Source organism: Zingiber officinale, chromosome 9B (genome assembly GCF_018446385.1).
Source record: "Zingiber officinale cultivar Zhangliang chromosome 9B, Zo_v1.1, whole genome shotgun sequence".
Lineage (NCBI taxonomy): Eukaryota > Viridiplantae > Streptophyta > Magnoliopsida > Zingiberales > Zingiberaceae > Zingiber > Zingiber officinale.
Window position 1 is genome coordinate 50,067,488 of NC_056003.1, and position 12,809 is coordinate 50,080,296.

Here is a 12,809-nt window from a genome sequence, read left to right on the forward strand (position 1 = left end):
GAATTACTTTTTGTTTTTTACCACCCAGATTATCTGTCACAGTCACAGCTAAAAAAATCCTTATCCATTAATACAAATATATTTTGAATATGTCTTTCTCTACATTTTTGACTATTTATATTACTAATTTATACGAATTACTTTTTGTTTTTTACCACCCAGATTATCTGTCACAGCCACAGCTAAAAAAATCCTTATCCATTAATACAAACCCGCCACTTTGAGTTCTCACTCAACTACGCCGTAACAGCTTGAGAGGTCAAAGGTTTGCGTTCCTTCGTTCTCCGTTCTCGGGCAGAGCCATTAGCCATGGCCCTCCTCTCCCAGATCTCCCTAACTCTTCTTCTCCTCGTCGTCAAGCCCACCGCCATCTCCGGCGACGTTTCCTTCGCCTTCAACGGATTCGAAAACGACGGCGCCTTGACCCTCAGCGAGTACGCCGACGTCACCGGCGGCGGCCTCCTCCGGCTGACCAACAACACTGCCCAAGTGACCGGACACGCTTTCTACCCCTCCAAACTTCGACTCAAGAACGCTTCTTTTTCCGGCGACGTCTTCTCCTTCTCCACTACCTTCGTGTTCGCCATCACGCCGCTGATCACTAACGTGAGCGGCCATGGCCTCTCCTTCCTCCTCGCCCCCTCGACGGACTTCGCCAAGGCCTTGTCCAGCCAGCACCTGGGCCTCTTCCCCGATGACGGGGACTCCACCGACCACATCGTCGCCGTCGAGCTCGACACCGTCAAGAACTCGGAGTTCGGCGACATCAACGACAATCACATCGGAGTCGACGTCAACAGCTTGAGATCTGTCGACTCGACGCCGGCGGGATTCACCAAGGATGGGATTTTCCGCAGCCTGCAACTGATCAGCGGCGATCCGATGCAGATTTGGGTGGATTTCGACGGGGAACGCTCGCAGATCGACATCGCGATTGCCCCTTTACACGAAGCAAAGCCCCGGCGATCTCTCTTGTCCTCTTCGAAGATCAATCTCTCGGCGATAATCCTAGACGAGATGTACGTGGGCTTCGCCTCGTCCACCGGTGCCGCCACGGGATGCCATTACATTCTAGGGTGGAGCTTTGCCCTAAATCGAGACGCTCCCCCGCTCGATCTCTCTGCTCTCCCCCAACTTCCTCATCTAGGGCACAATAACACGACTCTCTTGGCGATTTCTCTGCCCTTGGCCGGAGCCATCCTCTTGCTGCTCGCCGCCGCCGCCGTTTACTTCGCCCTCGAGAGGAGGAAGAAGTTCGCGGAGGTGCTCGAGGACTGGGAGCTCGAGTACGGGCCTCATCGCTTCTCCTACAGAGACCTCTACCGGGCCACCGAGGGCTTCGGCGAGAAGAACCTCCTCGGGATCGGCGGCTTCGGCCGCGTCTACAAGGGCGTGCTACCGAAATCGAAGCTCGAGATCGCCGTCAAGAGGGTCTCCCACGAATCGAGGCAGGGAATGCGGGAGTTCGTGGCGGAGATCGTGAGCATGGGGCGGCTGCGGCACAGGAACCTGGTGCACCTGCTCGGCTACTGCCGGCGGCAGGGCGAGCTCATCTTGGTCTACGACTTCATGGCCAACGGCAGTCTCGACAAGTTCCTCTTCGGCAAGGACCGGCCTCCGTTGAACTGGTCCCGGCGGCTTCACATCATCAAGGGCGTCGCCGCCGGGCTCCTCTACCTCCACCAAGGCTGGGAGCAGGTGGTGATCCACCGAGACATCAAAGCAGGCAACGTCCTCCTCGACGGCGAATTCAATCCGAAGCTGGGAGATTTCGGATTGGCGAGGCTCTGCGACCACGGTGGCAACCCCCAAACCACCCACATCATGGGTACGCTCGGCTACCTCGCCCCGGAGCTCAGCAAGACCGGCAAGGCCACCACCCTCACCGACGTGTACGCCTTCGGGGCCTTCCTGCTCGAAGTAGCCTGCGGGCAGCGGCCGATGGAGCTGCACGCTCCCGGCGAAGTGCCCGGCCTGGTGGACCGCGTGCTCGGGTGCTGGAAGATGAACTCGATCCTGGAGGCCTGCGATCTGAGGCTGGGGGGTGAGTTCGTGGCGAGGGAGGTGGAGTTGGTGCTCAAGCTCGGGCTCCTCTGCTCGCACCCCGACCCCTCGTGCAGGCCGAGCATGAGGCAGGTGGTGCAGATCCTGGAGGGCGAGGCTCCGTTTCCGGCCATGTCCGCTGACGGCCTCATAGACAGCAATCTTGCTGCGAGCTCCTACGACTTGTCGTTCGATGATTTCGTCGGTTCTTCTTCTTCGGCTGCGACGAACGCGATGCTCTCGTCGCCTTTCTTTTCCGGGGCCAGATGATCGCCTGATTCTGTTGAATGTATTCCACTAGACTTTTGTAATTTTTTTTTTTAAATCTAGGTATTTCAACCTTTTCGGTAAATAAGTTTTCAAAATATTTAATTAGATAGCATACCTACTTTTTACCCTGTACTTAAATTAATTCAATTGAAAAAGCAAAATGTTTTTTCCCAATCGAATTGATATTTTTCTATTCAAAAAAATCTATCAATCAGTTTGGGTTAAAATCTCTTAAAGATCTAAAGATTTTAAAATGATATGATATAGTTCTCATTATAAAAATATTATCAATATTGTGTTAAAAAAAATTACTATTCTCAATATATTAGATTAAATTAATATTTAATTACATTTTTACACTCAGAAGAACTAGACGAACATATGAGAATTGGTTTCATATCAGTCCGAGATCTCTAGTTCTATCAGTCGATTTTGGTCGAAATCGATAGATGGACCTAAAGACATTGAAATGACATGGAATTGGTTCTTATATATTCGTCTAGTTCTTTGATTGTAAAAATACTATTAAAAATTAATTTATTGTAATATACTGAGAGTAATGATTTTTTTTTGAAACTATGGCCGAATGAACCTAAATAAAATCAATTTAGATTCATTCGGTCAAAATCGGTTAGGAATAAAATGAAATTATATCCTATGAGTTCTTTTATTTTTTAAGTTTATATTCATGTCTTCAAACATCAATTGACATAATATATTAAGAACAATAATTTTTTAAATACAAATGTGTTCAAAACACTAATTTGTGTTCAAAAAATTATTACTCTCAATATATTAGATCAAATGATATTTGAAATTATTTTTATAATCAGAAGAACTAGACGAATACATATGAATTGTTTTGGCTAAAACTGGCTGATGGACCTAGAGACCTTGAAATGACATGAATCAATTCCTATATGTTCCTCTTGTTCTCCTAATTGTAAAAATATTATCAAACATCAATTTGTCAATATATTAAGAGTAGTGATTTTTTGTAAACGAATTAACTTGTCAAATACATTCATGTTAGAAAAATCATCGCTCTTAATATATTGGGTCAAATTGATATTTGATAGTATTTTTACAATTAAGAGAACTAGACGGATACATATGAACTGATTTCATATCATTCTTAGGTCTTTAGCTCTATCAGCTAATTTTAACCGATTGATTTCATAATAAGAATAAAATGAAAAGTGGATATATGATTTGATAATTTAAAAATTATAATACATAATTATGATATTTAAAAATGTTACCGACTAAATTTAGAAATGAATGATCCTCCTCATGTTAATCTACTAGATTAAATCAGAACGCGCTAGTAAATAACCAAGGTTACGTTTGGTAGGGTGTAATATGCCTTGTAATATAATCAGGATTACATTATAAGGCCAATTATTTTATTTGTTTTAACTTTAAACCTGTAATGTAATGTAATCTCGATTACAAAAGGTAGTAAAATTTTGTAATCTGAATTACAAAGTAAATACTATGTAATCCGATTACATTACGATGTCATTGTTTAATCAAAAGTTAAATGTCGAATATACCCTTAATCAGCCATCGCCTATCGACCGCCTGTCAGCCACCGCCCGTCGTCGTTGTTGGTCACTGGTCACCGGCCGCCGCCGCCCATTGCCCGCCGCCGCCCGTCGCCCGTCGGTCGCCGGTCGTCGCCGTCGTAGATCGCCGGCCATCGCCGTCGGTCGCCGGTCGTCGCCGGCCGGCCATCGGTCACCGCCGCCCCCGGCCATCGGTCACTGCCGTCGCCGGTCACCGGTCGCCGACCGTCATCGTCGTCGGCCGTTGCCGCTGCTGGTCACTGGCCATCGCCGACCACCGCCACCCGTCGCCGGCCACCGCCTCCGCCGGTAGTCGGTCGTCGTCGGTCGTCGATGGCCGCAAACTCCGACAAAGGTGCGGCGACCGTCGGTAGAAGTCGTAAAATATTTTTGTCATTTTATAATAATATGAATTACATTTATTATAAAAAATAATAGATTTCAAACAAAAAAAATATAATCACCCTTCTAATTAAAGATTACGTACATTATATTACCAAACATAGTAATGTAATCAAGATTACATTACATTATATTATAAATTTGATTACATTACAAGCTCAATTACATTACACCCAACTAAACATGATCTAAATATTTTATCATTACATCATATTAAGGGGCAATGCTAAAATCATCTTTAGCTTTCTAATTTTTTATCGAATGCATGTAATTCAGACGCCTCGTAATTTGATCGGGCAAATTCGAGGCCGATTGAGGTAGGTATATTAATCTTTCCATATTAATCTACTTAATAAATCTGAAGCATAGCTTATACACATTTAGACATCAATCTTTCAAATATTTGTTCTTATTAGGATTTAAATTAACTCTGATATTTTTATTTATTTCTCTAAATATTTTACGGTTAAGGTACTGATTTAGATTTTAATTAATTAATTTATTCTTTTAAATATTTGATTATTTATCCTGACGTACGATAGAAAAATCAAAAGGCTCTTGATAATAAATTTTTATATTAAACTATTTTTATTGCAATATGACTACAGCAAATTGATAAAAAAAAATAATATATAAAGACAACACCTTAATATATATATCAAGAGTTTTTTTAATATGAACAGATTTTTTATAAGTTAATATGTTATAATAATCATTAAAAGGATAGTCTTATTATGTTTCTCGTATTTAAAACACGTCGAGTGTCTCGTACTTAAAATGTGAAAGTATTTTAACATGAAAGTGTAGTTGTAATAATTACGATCAATATCATTCGAACATGTCAAATCCACTCAATCAATTTAGAGAACAACGTGAATATTATCGAGCAAGTCAAATCTACTCTATCCATTCAGCGTTTAAATTTGAATCGACCTGGAACGATATACTTGAGGCTCTTGTATAATTTTACCAGGGCTGATGGATGAAATGCTTTTTTATTAAAAAAAAAAAGGATCCAAAATAAAATGGTATGTCTTTTTTTTAATCCAATAATATTTAACATAAAATTATTTTCGACATTACAGATAATTATGAGTTATCTTTTAATTTGTTTATTAAAAAATTAAAATTTTGAACTATTCTAATAATTAAATGAAAGTTGAAGTTCTTGTATATGGAATTTTACGGAAAGATTCGTTTGTATTTATAGCCGTTAATTTAAATGGGATCTGTCAAATTATTTCATTCCATAAAATAATTTAAATAAATTGAGTTGGAATTTTATTAATTCATTTTAAGATGGATATAAATAGGCTTGCGACTTGCATGGATCAATCCGTGATAAGCTTTGATTTGTGGGTTGAGAAAAAAAAAAAATTCTTCTAAAATTTAAGATTAAAATAGAAATTCAATGGACGGATTTGTTCCACCTAATCCACAATTTAAACATAAAAATATTGGGCTCATGAGCTGATCCTAACTCGTAATTCATCTTGAGTTAGATCATGGATTTCTCAACCCGTCAGGATGGTGGGCTGACTCCTCTCGATACGTCATATGATAAATTTTTAATAGGTCAATCCATCCTGTAATAGGTTAACTTGTTTAATCGTACTAACCATATTAGATATATTATACGTAGTATTATCTTATACTATAAGAGATTATTTTTATGATTTGAATATGTAATTATAAGATCATACGGTAATAATTTGGTTGTTATCAACTATTTTAGTAATTTAAAATGATAATAATAATAATAATAATTATTATTATTATTATTATTAGTTGCTCATTAGTGCGGAAAAAATTAGGTTGGGGGCTAGATTTTTATTTTTTTTTTTATTGTTATTTTTGTCAATAGTAGTTAAAATTGTGGGCTCCAAAGTGGTTAGGAACTTATCTTTCCACATGCAATGCATCGACTCCTCTGACATGCGCCATACAAGGACAAGAATTGAATTGTTGGGTAGGAAGGCAACTACACAGCTCAATTTTCACATTTGGATGATTTATTCAACTTGAGCTTGACGTCGATGTTAATGATAGAGAGAGATCCATATTATTTATATTTCTTTACTGTATTTTTTTTATATAAGCCGGTGTCCAGATTTTATCCGATTAATTTTTTCGGTGGCGTTCCCTATTCATCCATCAGTTACGTCCGAAAAGGTTAACGGTATTATATTGATAACCGATCTCCGTGGTCTTCACTGTCCATGTAATGGTGTTCTAATGCCGAACCGCAGACTTGCAAGTCGATTTACGCCCATTAGATTGAATTTGTATAATATTAATAAAATTTAAAAGACAACAGTAGTTATGAGCTTCAACAAAGTGTGTCATGCATAGTACTTAATTTGGCCTAACTCAATTACCACTTGATGTCCCTATTTGCGCCATACAATTGGCAATTATACTTGGGCTTGAGGGTGAGAAATTATCTCGAGATATTCCTAATTTGATTCGCGATGCCAAATCATGGGCGCGAGTCTTTTGACCTTGTATCATGCCCAATTTGATATGATTAGGAGTTACTTGAGCTTGGATGCTGAAGTAGGAGCTCCCTCGAGGATGAAGATGAACTTGCCTGATATAATACACGCTAGAGGATGCCGGAGTTGTCCAATAAAACCTCTTTGATACTTGAGTTACTTTTGAGTAATGAAAACTAATAATAAAAGAATACAGAAAAATTAGGTTTAAATCCTCTCATGCCATCGCCAGCTTTACTCTTTATATATGACCTATCTCTTGAACCCTAGGGTTGTACCTAGTTATGACTTGAGCCTTAATTAAAGGGACTATGCCCAATTTTGACCTATCCAAAAGTACCATAACCTTCAAGGTTATGCCCCTACAAGGACTATGGACTATGGACTAGGAGGGGTCATATTCAATTATGACTCGTCCCTTCGATGGTCATGTCCAATAATTGTTTGGGCTTCAGACTACTTGAGATATCGGGTCCAATGTGAAAGACTTGGAGGAATCCATAGTGCAAAGTGGGGGAGTTGAATATGGAACTATGGGAACTCGGGTGCCAAGTTACATAGGGCATCATAGAGATTAAGCTGTGGAAGAGACCTGACCTGAGAGGTCAAGTCACATGAACAGACTCGTGGAGCTGAGTTGCATGAGGAGACATAGAGAGTCGAGTCGTATGAGACAATCTGGCTAGCAAGCTAAATGGAGGCTAACGACTTTCCTCCTAATTAGGCTAATAGATAAATCCGGAACACAACTTATGTACATTCAGAGATTGACCTCTAAAACATTCATTTTTAGTGAAATTTATGATAGGATACTTTGGGAGCTAGAGGAGGGTTGATTAACTCTAATAGCTTCATTGATGATGTTTGCAGTGGAAACTTAAAGCAATACTAACACTCTTAATTTTACTTAGCATCCACCTCTTTGTAGTGACTAATCCAAGGGTTCACTCACCTCACGATCTCGTCAACTATGAAATCTACTTTTTCTCGAAAAAAATATGAAGGTGGAGAAGTTTCATATAACCTCACAATAAGAATATAATGAAAGCAAGAAGTAAATACACAATACAAATAAAATCTTACTCACTTGATATCTTGTTGCTTGTAGATGCTTCTTGAAGCTTGGAAAGTGCAACAACACTTCTCTTCCAAAAGCTCCAAGAACTTGAGAAGAAGGGCGGAGAAGAAGAAGTTTAAACCTTCGCAAAAAAACCTCGTTTCTAGGGTTCACTTTGTTGGTGCGGGAAGCATTCGACGATCGAACCTAGGTTTTGATTATGTCAAAGGGTCCAAAATTAAGTTGTCTTGTTATCTGACAAGTTTGAATGAGATTGCAGAAAAAGTCCTAAGTGTTCTTAGGCATAAGTCCTAGTGGATTCTAGGCAGGTGGAAAACCCTAGGGGGTAGTAACCCTAGGTCCCAGAGGGTGGTAACCCTAGGCGGAAAGTCTTGGCGGATCGAAGACTTCGGGTAAAAATCCTAGAGTAGAGGACTCTAGATTGAAATTCTGGTGTCGCGAACCGGGTGGAAGTCAGGGTGGGTCGTGGAGCGGACATCCAGCATGAAGACCGGAAGCTTCGGATACTGAGCAAAAGTCCAGTTGTAACGACCACCCTTCTTACTATTACTATTATTCTCTAAGAGTGACCGTTACTTAACTACTAACTCTAGGCAACCGGTATAATTAAAAACCACGAGGAATCTCTACCGAAAATTTCGACAGAGTCTCCCCTGTACCGATGACTAAATCATCAATACAAACAAACTATACTCAGCCACAGGCGGCTGGAACATATATCTTCACAACCACGCAGTATAATATCACAAATAAAGGAAGGAAACTACCCTAATAATAGCAAACAACAATATCACTCCATCAATAGAACCCAACTACAAATGCGGAATAAACTTAATTACAATCTTGACTCATAATAGCATTTCAAGAAAACTAAAGAACTCTAAACAGAAAAGTCTTAACAATTCCTTAGCAAACTCTTGATCTCCCCATAGTCCAGCCATCACACACCTTCATCACCACCACCTTGTCGCCTTCCTTGCTAAATCTTTTCCTTTCCTTTATCTGCAGTAGGAGGAAGTGCAGTCTATAAGCATAAAGCTTAGTGAGCGCTATCTACTCACAAAAACTTGATATGCATGTATATAAATAAAAACATGCTAAAACTAAATGCTAACATGTAAAGCTACTCATGCTCATAAATAGCAAAGGGATCATACTATCTGAAATACTAAACATGTATAGCTAATCATGCTCATAATCCAATGAAGGAATCATACTAACTGAAATACTAACATGTATAGCTAATCATGCTCATAATCCAATAAAGGAATCATACTAACCGAAATACTAAACATGTATAGCTATTCATGCTCAAAATCCAATAAAGAAATCATACTAACTGAAATACTAAACATGTATAGCTGATCATGCTCATAAACCAATAAAACTATAACTGCATGCTGAGAGCAAATAAAGCTAAACATGCTGAATAATCTAATAGCAAGAAACAAATAAAACTACTACTGCATGCTTCAAATAACAAGAAACTAGACTTTCTAATTCTAAACATATTTGAAGCTTGTTTCATTTGTTTCAAAACTTATACTTTAATACTTCAAAATAATAATAAACTTCTTTTGGGCCCGGCATTGTACCACTTTGCGCGCATTCTTAATAAGAATCGAGGTAGCTAATCCTGAAACTACTAAGATACTACTAGGCCTTGTGCCTAGGGGCAACTTGTGTTGGGTTCTTCGAGCCGCGAAAACCGCTTTTTCGCGTCGCGAAAACCCCGAAGGACCCAAAGCCGTAGATCCGTGCAAAGATTCGTATACAAAATTCGAAAAACTATTTCTTGTACGAGTTCAAAAACTGATCTACTACTTAGATCTACGAGGAAAAAGTGTTTACCCTTGATGCGCGCCCTACGCGAATCCCGCTCTTCCAAGGTGTTGTCGGATCTCAAGACCGTCAAGCGCCGGTCCTCTAGAAGTATCCACACGGACAACTTAGGTGGAGAAAACCTCACACAAAGGTGTGCTAGCACCTTGGTAAGGTTCGGCCAAGTAAGGAGGAGAGGGAGAGGGAGAGCTTGAGAGGAAGGAGGAAGAAGTTACACCACTTGAATGAAAAATCAAATTCTCATCCAAAAACCAAGTGGCCGGCCACACACAAAATCTCACCAATTAATTGCATTAATTGCAATTAATATGAAACCATTACCAATTAATTGCATTAATTGCAATTAATATGAAACCATTACCCATTAATTGCATTAATTGTAATTAATATGAAACCATTAAGAGAGTGGCTTTGTAACTTCCATGAGGTGGCACCCATGATGATGTGAAACATCATTATTGGTCCACCTAATGCCAACTCACCAATGAGGTGGCAAAAGGTCAAGTCAAAATTGACCTTTGGTCTTCCTTCTCAAGTCAAGTCAAACTTGACTCAATCTCTACCATGGTGGATCTAATCCAACCATTTGATTCGAGCCAACTTAATATAATGAATCTAATTCATTAAATTTAATTGATTCAATAAGTCAAAATCTAAATTAGACTCATTTAACACATGAATCAACTTGAGTCGAACTCAAGTTAGCCCAATTAGGATTACTCTTAATCCAATTTGATTCATCAAATGAATCTAATCCTCTTGGTTCATCAAATGAACCTAATCTCCACCTAATTGTCCTAAGTGTGTGACCCTATAGGTTCTTGTAACGCGTTGGCAATGCCTAAACCCATTTAGGAGCATAAGTAATGAGCGGTATCTAGCAACACATCATTACTACCCAAGTTACAAGAATGTCGAGATCCAACATCACCTTGTGACTACCAATTGTGACTACTCACAAAATAATGACAAGTGTCCTTCTATCCTCGACATCTAGATTGATCAATGTGAGGCATAGACCGTGTCATCCTCTAATCAATCTAAATCTTGAACTCCAAGTAGACTCACTCGATCAAATGAGCTCAACATCTAATGTTGACTCATTTGGGCATGGCCATGCACTTAGTGGTCTCACTCTATCAAGAATACCAATGTCGCTCCCGTCATATGGGAGGGATAGATCCCATCTACATCACTCACATCCCTCTACATAATTCATTATATACCCAGTAATCGCCTTTATAGTCCACCCAGTTACGGGTGACGTTTGACGAAACTAAAGTACATAACTCCTTATGTAGGGATCCATGGTGACTTCAGGTCTAAGGACTAATAGTCATACTAATAGCCACATGAGAAAGTATATGACACTCATATAACGATCCATGATACTTTCTCATGGCGGGTCATTCAGTATACATTCTCTAATGCATACCCATGTGTCAGCTTGATATCTCTATATCCATGACTTGTGAGATCAAGTCATCGAGCTGACCTACATGCTAGTCTTATTGTATTAACATTGTCCCTGAATGCTAATACTCGACTAGGAATGATTTAGAGTAGTGTTCCCTATATCATCTCACTATCGATTCAACTAATCGATTGATATAGGTATGAACCTTCTACTCAAGGACGCTATTATACTTAGTCTATTTGGCACTAATATAAATAAGTATAATAACCAAACAAAAGCCTTTATTAATATACAAGAATATGATATACATGAGTCCATACAATCATCAAATGATTGGCTCTAGGGCTCTAACTAACAATCTCCCACTAGCACTAGTGCCAATCAGTATAGCCTCTAAGGCCTAAAGACCTAGTGTGACCGTCATGCTTCCTCTGTGCCAAAGCCTTGGTCAAGGGATCTGCGATGTTAGCCTCTGTAGGTACTCTGCAAATCTTCACATCTCCTCTATCGATAATCTCTCGAATGAGATGGAAACGTTGTAGAACTGCTGTGAACTCTGCCAGCTCATAGCACTACCATTCAATCAAAACACGAACCTCGACTGCGATTTTTTTTTTTTTTAATCATCCTGGTCGGTCTGGAAGCTAGCATCACTGTAACTCTTTACAGCTAGCTCATCATCGCCTCCATATATCAAGAAATATTCTTTAGTCCTTCTCAAGTACTTAAGAATATTCTTGACCGCTATCCAGTGACTTTCACCTGGATCTGACTGGTATCTGCTCGTCATGCTCATAGCATACGAGACATCAGGTCGAGTACACAGCATGGCGTACATGATCGATCCTATGGCTGAGGCATAAGGGATCTGATCCATGCGGTCTCTCTCCTCTCTAGAAGAGGGACCTTGAGTCTTCGAAAGACTCACGCCATGTGACATCGGCAGAAATCCCTTCTTGGAGTTCTGCATGGCAAACCGAAGAAGTACCTTGTCAATATATGTACTCTGACTTAGGCCAAGCAATCTCTTAGATCTATCTCTATAGATCTGTATCCCTAGAATGCGGGATGCCTCACCTAAGTCCTTCATTGAGAAGCAACTCCCTAGCCAGGTCTTGACAGACTGAAGCATAGGGATATCCTTCCCAATGAGTAGTATGTCATCCACATATAATATGAGGAAGACAACTATGTCCCCTACAACCTTCTTGTAGACACAAGGCTCATCTTCGTTCTTGATGAAACCAAACTGTTTGATCGCATCATCAAATCGAAGATTCCAGCTCCGAGAAGCTTGCTTTAGTCCATAAATGGACCTATGCAGCTTGCATACTCTGCTAGTATGCTTAGGATCTACAAAACCCTCAGGTTGTGTCATGTACACATCCTCGAGTAGGTTTCCATTCAGAAACGCGGTTTTGACATCCATCTGTCATATCTCATAGTCATGGTAGGCTGCAATAGCAAGCATGATCCGAATGGACTTAAAACATCGTTACTGGAGAAAAGGTTTCATCATAGTCAATACCATGAATCTTCTTGAAACCTTTAGCTACCAAGCGACCCTTATAGATAAGTCCATCCATGTCAGTCTTTCTCTTAAAGACCCACTTGCACCCAATGGGTTTTACCCCTTCAGGTGGATCAACCAAAGTCCATACTTGGTTGGTGTACATGGATTCTATTTCGGATCT

At 40.1% G+C, this 12,809-nt stretch overlaps 1 protein-coding gene across 1 annotated transcript; it reads left to right on the plus strand.

Moving 5' to 3' along the window:
- Positions 1–236: 236 nt before the first annotated feature.
- On the plus strand, positions 237–2,395 carry LOC122025165 (L-type lectin-domain containing receptor kinase IV.1-like). The gene has a single exon (XM_042583936.1). It carries the CDS (start codon positions 310–312, stop codon positions 2,311–2,313), a length of 2,004 nt encoding a protein of 667 aa, XP_042439870.1. The 5' UTR covers positions 237–309; the 3' UTR covers positions 2,314–2,395.
- The last annotated feature ends 10,414 nt before the right edge of the window (positions 2,396–12,809 follow it).